Here is a 12,135-nt window from a genome sequence, read left to right on the forward strand (position 1 = left end):
TTTCCAAAGTCCCTCTCCAGCTCTCCTGGAGCCCCTTTAGGCCCTGGAAAGGGCTCTGAGGTCTCTCTGGAGCCTTCTCTTGTCCAAGCTGAACACCTCTGGCTCTCCCAGAGCAGAAGTGCTCCATCATGTATCACACACACATCACATATCACATACACATCACATCTGTGACCCCGGAGCTCTCAGTGACAGGAGCTGAGAGTGCCTGAGGTGGCTGTGCTGGCAGCTGCAACAGGAAAAGCAGCAACATCTAAATTCACAATAAAGAATAGTTCACCAGCAGCTTCTCTGCACCTGAACACCATCTCATGTAGCTCAGCCTTTGTTTACTCATCCCTTCAGCTCCTGCTGCCCTGTGGGAAAGGGATTTGTAAAGAATTCAAGGCCATAGAATAGAAGGCCATAGTGGGGGAAAAATACAAGTGATTTGTGGTAAAAGTAATAGCAGCATTGTGTGGCAAAAGCTAACAGGCTGAAAAACATTTATAAAGTATTGTGACCAAGAAATAAGTTAGCTTCTGATAGGATGGCATTGAGTTTTACATCATTTGTGTCTCAGTACTCATCGAGACTGAAAACAGAATAAAATTTTTTCAAATGCCTCTCAGTTGCCCCATCTCTGGGCCAAAAAAAAAATATTATCCAACACCCAAGCACTGCCTCAGCCCAGAGCTGTGTGGATCAGCTCAAACTCCGCTGCTGATTCCAAGATCAGCAAGATCTTTTACCCAAGATGTGGATAAATGTCAGAAAGGGCCCCTCAGCTTGCCCAGCCCTGCAGTGACACCCACAGCTCTTGCATCAGCTGATGACCCGTGGCTGGGCTGTGGAGCAGTGGCTTTTTTTTGGGAAAGACTCCTCCTCGTCTGTGTTGAAAGACTTGAAAGGTGGTGAATCTGCGACGTCTCTGGGGAAGGTAATTGCTCTCCCCATTAAAAACCTGTAATTTATTTTCCATTTGAACTCTTCCACCTTCAGTGTGCAGCTGGATCTGGTGCCTTTGGTGCTGGATCGCAGCTCTGCCTGAGGCACCCGTGCAGCCACAGATCCCAACCCCTCCAGCTCCTTCCCTCTGGCAGTGATTCCCTTCCACTGCCTGGCTTGCAGGAGGTTTTTCCAGTCCTCAAATTTATCCCAAATGCTCTGCAAAGCTGCGAGCTGGCTGTGGCAGAGCAGCTGTGATCTCACCAGTGCTGTCAGCAGTTGCCACCCCTCCAACCCCTCCTTTGCATCTTTACGGATCACACGAAGAATTCCAGCCAGAAAGTGGCACTTGGAATCTGCTTTTTTTTGCTTTTTTGACTGCATCTCTCACATCCTGTGCAGCACTTGTGCCTGCAGCCCAGCTCGGGGGGCTGTGGGAGCATCCTTACCCCGGGATGTGCCACGTTTAGGAGGGATTGATTCCTCAGTGACTCAGAGAGGAATTAACCACAGAGTCACAGAGTGTCCCGAGCTGTGAGGGACACACAGGGGTCACCCAGTCCCACTCCAGGCCCCAAACCCACACTGTGCCTGCCCGGGAGCGTTTTCCAAGCACTGCTGGAGCTGTGGCAGCCTTGGGGCTGTGCCCATCCCCTGGGGAGCCTGGGCAGTGCCCGAACACCCTTTGGGGGTAGAACTTTTCCCTCATACCCAACCCGACCCTCCCTGGCCCAGCTCCAGCCGCTCCCCTGACTCCCCGTCCATTTCCCAGCCGGACACACCGCTGCCACCCGTGAGGGACCCACGGGAGATGTGGCGAGCTGGCCATCCTTAGCTGACAGCTGAGGTGCGCGGGTCGAGGAGCAGCACAGGACGGGGATGCTCCACGCTCCAACCCCACGGGTTCTACGGAGGGGCCACACCAGCGACGGTGACACCGAGGCCACCTCTCCTGAGGGGCAGCAGCGCCCGCCCGCCTCACTTCACCCTCACAGTCGCGCCCAAGAACCGCAAAGCCGTTTCCGCGCGGGGGCCTTAGCCCCGCCCCTACGCGGCGCTGGCCAATGGCGGCGCGGGGGCGGGCCCGGCGGGGCGGCTGCCGGCGGGGCCGCGGCGGGCGGGACTCGCGGGCTCCGCTCGGGCCGGGCCCGCCGGGCTCGTACAGCGCCATGTCCCTGCCCAGAGGTACGAGCGGGCTCGGGAGGGCCGGGGGGGAACCGCGGGGCCGGGCATGGTGCTCAACCCGCCGGGCTTGGGCTCCCCGCGGCTTCCTCTGCGCGGGCCCCGGTGGTTCCGCAACCCGGCGGCGTCGCTGGGGCCGGAGCTGCGATGCGCGGGGCAGCGAGCGGGGATGCGCGGAGGGGCCGCGGGGGACGGGGCGAGGCTGCGTTTGGCGTGGGGACAGCGATAAAAACAGGCGAGTTTTGTTTTCCCTGCCTTGAGCTTCCGCTCCTCGGGAATCCTAGGCTGGGAGCCCTCGCCGTGGCTCAGCCGGGTGGGAAGGACCGGGCTGAGGTTCCGGGCGTGGGCCGTGTCGCCTCGTGTCGCCTCGTGTCGCCTCGTGTCGCCTCGTGTCGCCTCGTGTCGCCTCGTGTCGGTGTTGGGGCACGGCCGGGAGCCGATGCCGGCGTGTGCCGGGGTTGCCTCGCTGCTTTCCCGCGGTCCTGGCCGGAGAACGTGACCGTGTGTCACCGGGGTTATTGTGGAGCACGGCCGTGACTCAGGTGTCCCCATCGCCAGGTGAGCACCGGCCTGCAGGTATCGGCCTGCGGTGGCCGTGCTGGGACGGATGGACGGATGGATGGATGGATGGATGGATGGATGGATGGATGGCGACAGTGGCTCTGCCGGTGTCCCGGTGCTCCCCGGAGCCGGCCCCATCCGCACACCGGGCGGAGCAGGGAGCGCTCGGAGTGTGGCTGCCGCCTCTCGAATCAGCGGAATAAAATTCGAGGGGTTTTCCCTGATGCTCTGGAAACTCGAAGTCAGGAGCCATGTGAGCAGATGAACGCGCCTCCCGTGACTTTTTTTTTCTTTTCCTCCCCCCCCGATTTTAAACGATCCGTGTCTTATCCGGAGGGAATGTGGACCTGAGTTTCCTGTTTGCTGTGTAAGCAGGGGGTGAATCAGCAGCGATTTTTCGGAGCTGCTGAGTGGAGCTGCTGACTCACAGGTAGGAGCACATGCCTCCAGCCATCCAGCCTTGGAAGGGATCATCCAGGCTTCTTAAAAGGCTGGGACACCTGAGCCCACACCTTTCCTCGGCTGCCTGTGCCGGACCAGCGGATGTGTGCATGGAGGGACGAGGTGAGCCTGGCCCAGGGACCACTTGTGCCCCACGGGAGATGATGCTCAAGCTGAGCCTGGAGGATTTTGGGGGAAGCAGCAAGAGGTGATGCCTGGAGGAGCACCTGGGAGCACGGTGCTCTCCTCAGAGGAGGTTTGGAGCTGCTCTGTGCGTGCAGGTTTCTGTTGGTTGTGATGAACTGGTTCATTCATGCAGTTAGCCTGGTGTGCTGTGCTCGAGGTGTCACACGTGTGCTGGCAGCTCCGAGTCCCTGTGTGACCTGAGCTCCTTTGCTTCCACCAGGGCAGCAGCAGCAGCAGCACGAGGGTGGATCCTGAGTGTGTGGCACACATCTGCCTCCTCTCATCCTGCCTCTCCTTGCCTTGCACCTGCCTCCCAGGGGGTTTTTCCAGGGATGCTCGCAGGTCTGGCTGTGTGCACCTGCTGCTCATGGCAGCTGCTTCCCTCTCTTTCAGGCAGCCTGAATTAAAGCTGAATTTCCCTGGTTTTCCTTAGGGAATTTCAGTGAAAAATCTCAGGTTTCCCTTGCTGGTTCTCCTTGGGTTTGTGTTGCTCAGGGTTGTAAACAGAGGCCGCTGTGCTGAGGCTCTTGGTTGGTTCTTTTTGTGACAGATGCCTTCCAAAACTCACCTGCCATCACTTTGGTTTAGTCACAGGGCTGTCTCCTGCCTCGGGAGGTTTTTGGGACACGTGGCTGGCTGTGACACCGGCGATAGGAATGGTGCTGTGCCGGGGCTTTGCTCTGCACTAAACATAGCTTGGGAGATAAACACCTTCTGGGGATTTTGTGGAGCTTAGGGAGGATTTTGGCTTTCTTTCTTCCTCTTCCCATCGCTCCTGTCTGCTTGATCCAAGTTATCTCACAGGATCTTGTATGTGGGAGAGCATCTCCTGTGTTATCTTGTGCTGTTGAGGCTGATGTTTACTCATGTATGCAAAATCTCCCTGTTTTCTCAGGTCACCCAAGTTCCCTTGAGTTGTGTCTCATGGCCTGGGTGGCACTGCAGGAAGGGATTGGGAACAAAGCTCTGGAGCTGTCCCTGTGTCCTCCTTGCAGAGCTTTGCAAGGGACACAGCCTCTGTCTGCAGCTTGCAGCATGTGGCTGGGTGTGATTTTTCCAAAAGATTCCACCTTTTTCAGGGAATGGATGCTGTGTAGGGAGGGTGTTGTATCCCAGAGGGTTAAAGCAGGAGGGGATTGAAGCCTCAGGGAATTTTCAGCCTTTGTGTGGGTGCAGAAACACAGTGGAGGATGCAAGGTCTGAGACTCTGGGGATACAAAACCAGGCTGTTGCCTTTTCCCTGGGCCTCAAGGTGTATCTTCTGCCTGCCCTGCACATGGAAATCCCTGTGCCCATCCCTGGGGCTATTGGCTGTGCCCTGAGTGGCCCCTGATGCCTGGGAAGCCCCTCCTGGAGGGACAGGCAGGAGCGTGCTAGTGGGGAAACAGTTGTTTCCCAAAATTTTGGGGTTTGCTGGGAAAAGCAGCTGCAGGGAGGGAGGGAGGGTGGGTGAGTGCATGGTGGGATCTGGAGGGAAACCTGCTTGTCCTGTCCTGGCTCACCCAGCACCGATGGCTGAGTAATTCAAAACCGAGTGTTTTTCCTTAGCAGGGAGATTGTCCTTTGGGAATAGAGGTGCTGCTGGGGAGAGGGATCAGGATCTGTCTGGAGCCAGGCTGTGCCTCTGGGGAGGCAGCTCTGCTTTACCACAGAGGCTTGGAAAAACCAGCAGTGAGAAATGCCAGGGCCTGGGGATGAACTGCTGCTTGTTCTCGTGGCACATCTATTCTGGGTGGGTAAATAAGTGGTGGTGCCTTGTCCCTGCCGTGCCCTGGCCGTGCCCTCCGTGGGAGCACACCACTGTTATGCAATTCAGTCTGTGAATCCAGCACTGTCTCATCTGCCATTCACACTTTTCCAGCTGCCATCCCCAAAAAAAGGCAGCCCTGCCAAAAATACACGTGTGGGTCGTGACCTGCTGAAGCAGGACTTTGGCTCTGGGCTCCTGTGCTGTCCAGGCAGAGCAGCAACCAGCCTGGTGTTCCCAGGGTGTGAGTGCTGGGACAGGTGGGAGCTCTGATCCCATGGAGCCATTATTTAATTTGAGTTAGAGCATCCTGGAGCTCGAATCCAATTAATTGTTAACGATCCTGGAGCAAACACAGCACTTTGCTCCTGCCTTCCTCCTCTGCTGCCACAACGGTGGGTGCCTGGAAAATATCATGCTGGATGTGATAAATATTTAGCTGTGCCTCAGAAATCCATTTCCCTCCCTGGAGGGATGCTTCCCTGCTTTTCTTTTAGTGGATAATGAGTCTCACTGCAGGCTGATCCCTTTGTTTTCCAGCTCTGAGCCGTGGTCCAGGGCTGAGCTGGAGTTTGTTTGCAGAGGTTGTTGTTGTTGCTGGAAGAAACTCATCTGTGCTTTGTAGAGGCTCCCATTGGGAGCAGCTTTCTGGTACTGGTGATTTTGTGCCCCAAAAGGACACCTCTGCAGGTGTGGGGCTCTGTGGGTTTTTGGGCAGAAGATGTTTTTTGCTTGTGTTGGTTAATAAGGCACAGCCTGGGCTGGCTGTTTGCTGGGCAAAGAGCTGGGAGAGGAACTTGTGTTGGCTGGGGAGGTGATTTTACTCTATCAACAAAAAGTTTGGGGTTTTGCTGGCATGACTCAGGATGGCTTGTGGGTTCATGTGGAGCTGGATCTACCCGCTGCCTCTTGCTGACAAACCTCTGTAGCACAGGTCAGGTCTTAGTCAGGGATTTGGAGTGGGGGAAAGGGCAGAGAGGATTTTTTTTTTTTTAATGATGGAAACTGGAAGTTTCTGTTGGTTTTTTCCACCTGGGAGATTTTTCATCTCCTCACAGCCTCTTAGCTGTGTGGGGGCAATGCTGCAGTGCTGCTGTGGCAGTGCTGTGAGTCCCAGTGTTTGTTGTGCTGAGGAACTCTGGAATTACTGGGCACAACTGCAGCAAGCTCAGATGTCACAGTGCTGCCTTGTGGCCCCAGTGGGCCTCAGTTTGCCCTGGATCTGAGTCTGCTCCCTTTTTTGGAGCTGGGACAGGGCTCCCTGTGTGCTCCTTTCTCTTGCAGCCATTTCTCTGCCCAGCAAGATGCTGGAGCAGAGGTGCTGCTTGTGTGGGATGTGGTGGGTTATGGTGTGGCCAAGGGGAAGGGCAGGATTTGGGGGTCCCAGTGGGTAGGGGAGGAAGGAAATCATTGCCTTGTGCTGGGGACCTGCAGTGGGGTGAAGTGAGGATGAGCTGGAGCCCCTTCAGCACCCACTGAGCTGCCACAAACTCCCTCCTCTTGCCTGCACTGTGCCCAGGGAGGGGCACTGCTGAGTTGATCTGTGCTCTAAGCCTTAATTTCATCATTTCAATTGAAATTATTTAAAAAAAATTAAAAGATAAATTTCCACTAAAAGCATAACTTGTAAGAGGAGGCAGGATGAGGAGGAGACAACACTTACCAGAAGTTGTTTGTGGAGCATTCACCCTTCCTCCCCCTTCACCACCACCAAAGACAAATCTGGGTTTGGAAAGGAAGAACCCTCCAGAGTGCTCGATACAAGTAATTTCCCATCAGAGGCTGCTAACCTTAGCTGTGGTTTGGCACTGGCATCAGCCAAGCTGCTCGTGCCTGATGCAGCTCTCTGGGAATGGCTTGGACCCTTTTCTCCCTGGGATCTGCCTGTTGAGCACCAAGTGCCCCTTGTCACCAGTGTTCATCCCTGCTGCCTCCTCTCCTGCTGTGCTAGTGCCTTTTAGGAAGTGTAAAAAGCAGCTTTTAATTTTTGTATTTAATTTCTAAACATCTTGGAGCTTTCTCATGAGGAATGCATAAATCCCTGCAGCTGGGATGGGGTCCTGCCAGCATCAAGAGCCACATCCTCCCTCAGCATCCGTGGGTGATGGCTGTGGACCAGCAGTGCAGGACAGAGGGACAGGAGGGGAAGAAGTTGTCCTGCAGGGCCTGGCAGGTGACAGTCATGTGTGTGACAGATCACAGACACGCGGGGCTGGTTACGTGGATGGGCTGGGGTGGTTCAGGGGAGGATGACGGGGTTATCTGGGGTGTGTCAGCTTGTCTGGGCTTGCAGGCCAGTTAGAAACTGCTCTGTGGTGTGTGTGTGTGTGAGTGTGTGTGAGAATTCCTTCCTAGCTGGGGTCCCGTGGGGATGGCTGACACAGCACTGGGCTGGCTGCTGTGGATGCCTGCACTGGGCTGTGCTAACAGCAGCTTGGAGATGGCAGCAGCCTGACCCTGCTGGCTGGAGGGCGTTTGGCACAGCTGGAGCAGATGCTCCCTCTTGCTGCACAACAGAGACTGTTCCCTGCTCAAGCTGGTGAAGGACAAACACGCTGCAGGATGGAGGAATTTTCTGCTGTAGCACCAAGATCTTGGATTGCTTGGTGTGGGAGTGGGAAAGCTGAGGCTTGAGAGGGAGATGATGAAGCAGCAAAGTGTGCAGCCCTTGGGATGGCCCCTCTGAATCAGCCCTGAGCGCTGGGGGCATGGCTGCAGGGCTGTGTTGTGCTGCAGACACCAGGATGTCTTTGCAGCTTGTCACCAAAGGTGACGTGGCTCCTGTGCTGAGGGCCAGATGTGCTCATGGTCAGGGCTTTTGAGGAAAGCTGCTCTGCATAGTTCACAATCCCCTGCTGCTCTGCACCGCTTGGTTTCTCTCCTGACCTGCTGCCAACTTGCACCCTGGCCAAAGCTGAGATGATCTCGTGCTGATTCGTGGCTTTGGCTGCTCTTTGTCACCTTCCAAACACCTCTGAAAGGTGCTCGGGGGTAGGTGACAAGCCCAGCCCCACGTGCCTGTTTGTAAAAGCCCCAGAAAATCCCTGCTGGCACGGGGCAGGGCAGTGTGAGACACCCGTGTGTGTGTGCACGTGTGCTCAGCTGACTTCTGAGTTTCCCTGGTGTCCCCAGAACTAAAATCCTCCACTCTGTGCTAAATCCTCACCTGTTTCACCTGTGGTGCTGACTGCCACCCCTGTGGTGGTCAGGAAAATAAAAAATAAGATGTAATTGTGCAGAAAGAGGGATGAAGGTGCTGGTGGGTGGTGATGCTGCTGGAGGACCAGCCTGGACCTGACCAGCCCCTGTGCCAAGCTCTGTCTGCCTCTCTTTGGCAGCGCCCGTTTTCCTTAAGTCTGGAAGCAGCTCCACACTGCTTTAAGGCTGCTAAAAAGAGGGATGTGGTGGGTGTTGTGAGGATCTGCTTGTACAGCTCCCTGTGTTCACTCCCTGTTAGCATCTGCAGCCTGTTTCCCTCAGGTTTTTGGTTGATCCCTGCAATTGTTTGGCTTTGAGCATCAGGTGCTAGAGGATGGCTGGTGCCAGCCAGGGTTGGGGTAGTCCTCAGAGCCCAGGATACCTGCAGGGCTGTGCTGGGGCTGCCTCTTGTGCTCTACTGATGCTGCTTTCTTACCCAAGAGCAGCTTTTTGCAGGTATTAATTACACCTGTCCCTGCCTGGTTTCTTGAAGGGTGACGAGAGTGAAGCGAGGGCTGGAGGAGGTGCCTCCAGAAATAACCAAGCAGAAATTGTGGGTGAATTTCTAATTCTTATCAGCCTTGTGTGTGCTGTGCTAAGGTGCTTGAAAACCACTCAGCTTTTCCTCCAGTAGCTCCCCTGTAGGTGTGATGTTTTTGTGTACATTCCAGGTACCTGCAAGAGTTTCCCCTTAATTTTGGATCCACAAAGGGTTTTGTGTTTGGTAACTGTGGGTTTCCCCAGGGGGTTTTACAGGCTCAGCTCAGTGAGGGAAACCATGTGTAAGCATCCCAGGGACAGGAGGCAGGGTGTGTTTCCCTTGATCTCAGACAGGTTTGATGTTTCACACATCTCCTTCCAGCTCCTCTCCACACCTCACCCTGCAGAGAGAGCGCTGCTCCTTTCCCCAGAACACGGATGTGAGGCTTGCTCTTCTGAGAGAAAAGGGGTTTCTTAAAAATTGATTTTCTCTTACTCAAATGGAAATGGTTCTTGGAAGCCCTGAGTGTGCCCCGAGACAGCTGCAGGCTGGGCTGGGCTGAGTCACTGCGAGCTCTTGAGCTGGGATGTGAGCCGGATGCGTCGGGACCAGCCCGGCTGTGGAGACCTCTGCCTTCCTGGGATGGAGAGCTCTTTAATCTGCCCTTACCAGGAAAAACCTGCAACTCTCACTTCCCTGAACCCTGGAAAAAGTGCAGTGTGATAGGGTGGATATGAGAGAGTGACAGAAGGAGGGGAAAGAAGATCAATCCCACCCAGAGGAGCAGCTGTGGTGGCAAAGCACCGCTGAGCTGTGGGCACGTTTCCTGTGGAGCTTTTCCTTGTCATGAATCAAAGCTGCCCTGTGGGTACTGGGCAAATCCACCAGAAAATAAAAGTGTTTTCCCCACACAGACCTGGTACAGCCTTTGATAAGAGCCAGGGTGATGCTGGGCAGTGGGGCTGGCAGTGTGCTGGTGTTCCAGCCTTTAACTGGGGGGCATTTTTTAGGCTTTGCAGCAGGGAGTGTGAGGGAACAAAGGAGAGAAGTGTTCACAGGTGATTTCTCATGGACCAGCTGGATGTGGGGTTTGTTCTGGGAGTGTGGATGCAGTCCTGTGGGGCAGAGGAACAGTGATGGGAGGGAGGGCAGGAGGAATGGGTCATAAGGGTGGTGTGGGTAATGCCAGGGAAAGAGGCTGCAGGTCCAGCTTGGTGGGGCTGAGCTCTCTCTTTGTATTTGTGTCTCCTGCCTGGTTCCCTGGAGCAGAGAAGGGATGGGTGAGAGAGGCAGGGAAGAGGGTTGGCACTGAATATGTACCAAAAAGAGCAAAAATTTGGTGTGGGACAGCAGGAAACGCAGGGAATTGTACTGCAACACTCTCCTGCTGCTAGCTGTGAGCTGCTGGAACAGCACCCCGCTCCAAATGAAATAATCCAAGGTTTTCTCCACTCCTGCACCTCAGAGATGTGGTGCTGGCTCAGTGCTGGAGGTCAGGAGTTTTCCTCTGAGGGAGCACAGGCTTTGTCCACCCGAGCTGTGGTGGCACCCTGGGAGTGGGAAGCATTCCAGGTCCCTGGGGAATAATGTCACTGTGAACCCTCTGAGCAGCTGCTTGGCTGTTCCCCAGTGCAGATGCTGCTCTCAAAAGTCCTGCCTGAAGTCTGTGGGCCAGGGAAGCACCTGGGTCAGTCTCTTGTTTCTTCTTCTCTCCCAGAGCAGGCAGCTGGGAATGTGAAGGGGGTTTTTTTCACCTCCATAAATTCCATTTTCATAGCAGGTGTCTACTCTCTTACATCATTTGCAGAGATGACATCACTCTATCCCTGCCCAAAGCAAATGGGAGGGAGGATGGTAGAAATCTTTTTTTTTCCCCTAATTTTTCTTTTTTTTTAAAAAGCAGAGAGGGGAATACTTTGCTCTCTTGATAAGTTTACAAGGACACCTGGAAGTACATGAATGATGCCAGTTTGGGTAGAAAAAGTGTCTATTGATGCAGGAGTTGAGTTACTGCTGACAATTACAAAGTCAAACTATTCCCTTTCCCACTGTGCCTCCTGTCAAGCTGATCTATTCCAAGGACAGTTTGAGTTTTCTCTCCCATCAGGAAACTGTCACTAGCCAGTCACATCAATTCCAAGCAGATTTTGTTTTTTCATGGCTTAGCCTACGGGGTGAGAAATCAAAGGAAGGGGTGATGCTGGTACCTGCTGGCAAGGAGAAGGGCACAGGTGATGATGTATCTGGCTTTTTTTTCTTCTAGTGTGTTCTTTGCTTTCCCTAAGCATTCTCTCCTTTGCCTTCCCCTGACAATCCCAGGGCATCAGGGCTGGGATTCCTTCCAGATCTTTGTTCCAGAACAAAGCTGAGTTTTGAAGAGGTGCAGTCTCAGCCACTGGAGAAAATCCAGTTGGAGCAAGGGATGCAGAGGAGGCAGTGGCCGTCCCAGAGGATGCTCTGCCTGCACCCCAGCTCGGTGCCTGCTCTGAATAGCTGCCCCTGGGACTGTCCCCACCTTTGCACAGGGCTTCTGCACAAGCTCTGGTGCAGAGCACCACAACTCTGGGCATGTACCTGTTGTGTCCTGTAATGCCACCGTGTCAGTGTCAGCCAGATGGGGCTTCTCAGCTTCCTGAGGGGAGTCTGGCCTCTGGTCACATGTGGGAGTGGAGCCCTGGTGTTCCATTGTCACGGGGCAGGCTGACACATGGAGACGAAATCAAACGTTTTTTTCCAGCCCTCGAGGTTGTGCAGGTAACCTAAAAATACATCAGGAATGCGGCTGGGCGGTGACATCCTCCCTCCCGGGGCTGCCCCAGCCTTATCTGCCTGCTGCACAGAGCCCGGGCGTGGCTGCGAGCCCCAGAGGTGGCTGTGCCAGTGCCTCTGCTTGTCAGACACTCAGGCTGAAGTGCCCATCCCCAAATTCCTCACTGGACACACTGGGATGTCACATCCTTCTCCCTTGCACAGCCTCATCCAGAGCTGGTGGCACTGTGGCTGGGACGTCCTGCTCTGATTGTCCCCATCCTCATGGACCATGTCACGCCCCATCCAAGGGGATGAGAAGGATAACACTGTTCCCTTTCCACCTGGATTCAGTTCAAAGGCTCTGTTTTCAAGCAGAGTTTCCAGCCTGAGTGTCCCATGCATAGTGGGGCATGTGAGGCATTCCCATGGGATGTGTGGACAGTGAGCACATCCCAGACTGGGGCAGTGCCTGCACTGCAGCCTTGACCAGGGAAGCTGCTGCCATTCCTGGGAGATTTGGGCTCATCAGGCAGTGTGGTGCTGGGATGGGACAGCCAGCATGGGCTTGTCTCTGAGCAGAGGGAATGAAGTATTCCATGAAAATCAGACTGTCCCCGTGGTTAGGCAGCAACTCTACTTAGGGGACACGTGAAGTAATTTA

At 54.8% G+C, this 12,135-nt stretch overlaps 1 protein-coding gene across 1 annotated transcript in view; it reads left to right on the plus strand.

Moving 5' to 3' along the window:
- The first annotated feature begins 2,004 nt into the window (after nucleotides 1-2,004).
- MAP2K3 (mitogen-activated protein kinase kinase 3) overlaps nucleotides 2,005-12,135 on the plus strand; it is a 30,479-nt gene continuing 20,348 nt past the window's right edge. The window contains exon 1 of the mRNA XM_071443875.1: nucleotides 2,005-2,112. Coding sequence (XP_071299976.1) covers nucleotides 2,097-2,112 — 16 coding nt within the window. The 5' untranslated portion in view covers nucleotides 2,005-2,096. The remainder of the gene's footprint in view (nucleotides 2,113-12,135) is intronic.

Source organism: Agelaius tricolor, unplaced genomic scaffold (assembly GCF_023055355.1).
Source record: "Agelaius tricolor isolate 1412-34295 unplaced genomic scaffold, bAgeTri1.0.p SCAF_19, whole genome shotgun sequence".
Lineage (NCBI taxonomy): Eukaryota > Metazoa > Chordata > Aves > Passeriformes > Icteridae > Agelaius > Agelaius tricolor.